The following is a 3,715-nucleotide window of genomic DNA, read 5'->3' as shown; positions in this document are numbered from 1 at the left end:
GGAATAATGCTACAAATCATATTTCGTTAAGTTGAGGTTTACTTTGAGTGTTAGAACACAAACGTATACAACCGTTTTGACAAAGAATTCAATAAAGAAACTACTAGTGTTGACTCTTCTGAAACTTTATGTTTCTATATTTATAAGGAATATATATGTATATATATTAATGAAAAATCTCTGCGTGGCAAGGATTGAAATAAAGTTACAATCATCCTTGTACTACCAAAGAGGACAACAATATCTTGCGGGTATATTTCTCATGTTCTGATCTCTGCTTCTTTTATCATCTGCTCCCACTGGGCGATGAGGGCACTCTTGCGTCGTGTCTTTTCTACGGTTGCATCCTGTGGGAGGTTATCAGAAAAAAAAAGGCTTAATATAACCACGTTCTTTCTATAATGTTGTAATAATCTTTTACGCAGTCTTAGAAATGTTACATGTTTGTAGCCCAGTTTTAGTGTTTGAGAGCGCACAGGAATGAAATTAGGTAATTCATTGTGAACCTGTAAGAAAAATTGAGTTACAAAATTATTGCAAAAGTGCCAGTAAATATTTATAGATGCTACAAGTTATAAATCAATTATTACCATCTGAAAGAATAGGTTAATGGTGGGTTATGGAATAACACAAGCCTGCGATGGTTTTATTGTCTTGAAATTTTTACATGTTCTACAGTATTTCCTATACACTGAATCCGAAAATGCTATCAATTTTTCTCCAACACGTACAGATTTTTCACAAAAATGTCATATGTAGAGGAATATACATTATCAGTTACTTCCCTTTTACTGTGAATTAATATTTGGACATCATATAGTTAGCCCCCTTTCTTGCTTACGCCATTTGTAATCCATCGGTCAATAATCATAGTAGTGTTTCCATCTTATTTACGTTGTAAGTAGCATTGTCTCCATCCTATTCACGTCTAATCTGTACTAATGCATTAGCTGAATGTATATGACTGATTATTGTTTGATTCCATTACTCACCTTTTCGTATGTATATGTTTCAGATCTCCATCATTCTAGATGTCATAGTTCATGAATAAAGGATATCAAGAAACAGTAGTCCATACTCATTTAATGTGTACTTTTACATAAGTGAGTCATATTCATTGAAATCAGGTCACATTTTGTTATGCCGAAAATGTTGACAACCACTGGCTATAGATTTCTCTAAACCAATCGTGACGCGAGTCTTATTGATCGTTTTAAAACCCACGAGAAACACACCGCTGATATATAAACGGTTAACAGGCCACATGACGTGTCATTTCTGAATAGTATTTGTTTGTGCATGCACTTTGACATTATTTTTCATTGTCAATATTATTTATTCGTTGCTATGGCAACAAGAGATTGTTCAAATGACCCATACATATATTTGTGGTAAATTTTATCAATGTAAGAGTTTTTTCTTTCTTACAGATTTTTAAAAAATCCCTACGTGATAGAAAAAAATGAAAATTATTTTCAAAATCCGTTTAGCTGAATTATGGTAAACCCGTTACTAAAACCAAAACAGCTTTTACGAAGTTTAAATTTATAGGCCTATATTATTAATCACCAACTATAAGAAAATAACCAAGATTTTAACTGACTTAATGTTCGAAATAAATTTAACATGGAGAAATTCTGATGTAATGTGAAATTCATTAGAATTTATTCTTGAAAAACTTAATTTGTGTCAGATAAATTACATAGTGAAGTCCACGTAGTCTTTGAGATTATGTAAATTGCAAATGACTAACTATCTTCTTTAAAATATTCAAAATAGTTAAAAAATAAATAATTAAAACAAAGTAAGAGGTTTGCCGTTGGCTGAAAGAAACAATAGCTTTAAAATATTTTGATATTTGAATTAATATGTATTACTTTATAAGTTTTGAGATTGTATCTGCCTTGTGATGTGAGGAAAAAACATATATTTTAAGTTTAAAAATATACGAATTCCCTGTAGAAGACGGGGTCATAAATTAATAAAACAAGAAAGATTTATACTAGCGAATAAAATCAAATTTAAGGAATAAGATAGGTCTATAGCAAATTTCCTTAAAGCCAAGTGTAAATTTTTGATAAGACAATTATTTAGAAATGCTTGTTTTAGAAATAATGTAAGCTGTTCATGTCTCAATTCCGCAACCTTTTAAGTGTGAAATAAAACTACAGGACCTTTTCGAAAGTTATTGGTTGTTGGATAAAAACGATGCGAGTTATAATAGGAAATTTTCATACATAATACATTTAATTATTCCAAAATGTAAACAGTAATACTGTGTTATAAAACTATTGCTAAAGAGATAAATCAATTAAAAATTATTTAATAAAAAAATCAAATAAGTACCGTATTAATAAGAATATTAGTGAAATACGTTTTATTTGTTTGGTTTGTCGAATTCTCGCAAAGCGAAATACGTTTAACTAAAGGAAATTGTAATATCAAATAGCAATAAAATATTAAAAAATGCGCCATTTTAGAATCATGCTGTTATGAATACTAAGGGAGGGGTTAGAAGGAGCAAATCCTCATAAGCATTTTTAGGGGAGGGAAGAGGATTGAAGAAAATAAAGTGGAGAAAACAAAATGTAAGTAGGTTAACAATAAGTTTATTTTGCTTTTCTTAGTTATACCACGTCTATACAAAAGGTTGTAGTTACTGAAGCGAGATGAAATCCTTTGTATTTTCTAAAATGTTGAATGCATTCCTATAATATTATATGCAAATATAATAAAGATAGATATAAACAAAAAATAATAATTTTAATTTTTAGCCTTTTTGTACTCTGAGGTGTACTGATTTCTCCTTAAGAATAATCGGGTAGGAGTCGCAGAATATTCGGAGGTTAAGATAGAAACTATATTACACGAGTTATACTAAGTAGGTGGAAGGAAACATACTACAGAATAGATGATAATGAGATGTGTTCAGATTACTCCAACTGGAGTTGGGATATATGCTCATTACCAAACTTTAAGAGGGATTTGAAGAACTTGACAAACAGGAGTAAAGGAAAAATGAAAAATTCCGAGAGAGTTGTCAAAAAACAGATCTTAGGCGCAACTAATTATGAGCTACTACTAATCTGAACTAATCGAAACTGTCGTAAACAGATAACCTGCTAAATAAATCAAGAAATAAACATTTTTCTAAGCCTGATCTACTAGATCAGTCATACCTTTGTTTTAGAAAGCAAACTTTAATGAAATGAATTTTCTCTCGAATGATTGCATCATTTCTATATTTTATCCTGACATTATTTATTCTTGAGATGTCACTAATGAATATTATAGATTTAATTTTTGGTTATTTGAGCACAATGTTAAAAATTAGGCTGTATGCACTCTGTTTACCACAGGGTATATAACCCCGGATTTTAGCATTTTAAGTCCACAAAATTACCGCTGACCAACTGTTGGACATATAGATTCAAGCTTCACCTTATTTATATATTTTAAATATATGCCTATCAAATATATGAAAGTTTTAGATGGTAGACATAATGATTGTAAAACGGCTACTGGGGAGGGAGGGGGGGATAATAAATTCGTTATGTTAATCTTCTTACAAGGCAAACCTAAAGAGGCCTCTATGAATATAACACTGTTACTGAAACATTGTTTGTTTCAGATCATTAACTGTACCAATACATGTGAAGTATTCTCATGTGCACTCAGAGAAATTTTAGAAGGGAAAGGGCTTGGAGAAATAAGC

General features: G+C 30.6%; 1 protein-coding gene across 2 annotated transcripts in view; it reads right to left on the bottom strand.

Moving 5' to 3' along the window:
- Positions 1-20: 20 nt before the first annotated feature.
- LOC106471863 overlaps positions 21-3,715 on the bottom strand; it is a 56,869-nt gene continuing 53,174 nt past the window's right edge. For both annotated transcript variants that reach the window (XM_022400479.1, XM_022400478.1), the window contains exon 4: positions 21-347. In XM_022400479.1, the coding sequence (XP_022256187.1) occupies positions 261-347 (87 nt within the window). In that variant the 3' untranslated portion in view covers positions 21-260. The remainder of the gene's footprint in view (positions 348-3,715) is intronic.

The sequence above is a fragment of the Limulus polyphemus genome, unplaced genomic scaffold (assembly GCF_000517525.1).
Source record: "Limulus polyphemus unplaced genomic scaffold, Limulus_polyphemus-2.1.2 Scaffold4912, whole genome shotgun sequence".
Lineage (NCBI taxonomy): Eukaryota > Metazoa > Arthropoda > Merostomata > Xiphosura > Limulidae > Limulus > Limulus polyphemus.
The sequence above is the reverse complement of the archived record's forward strand: the minus strand, read 5'-3'. Positions and strand labels throughout refer to the sequence as shown.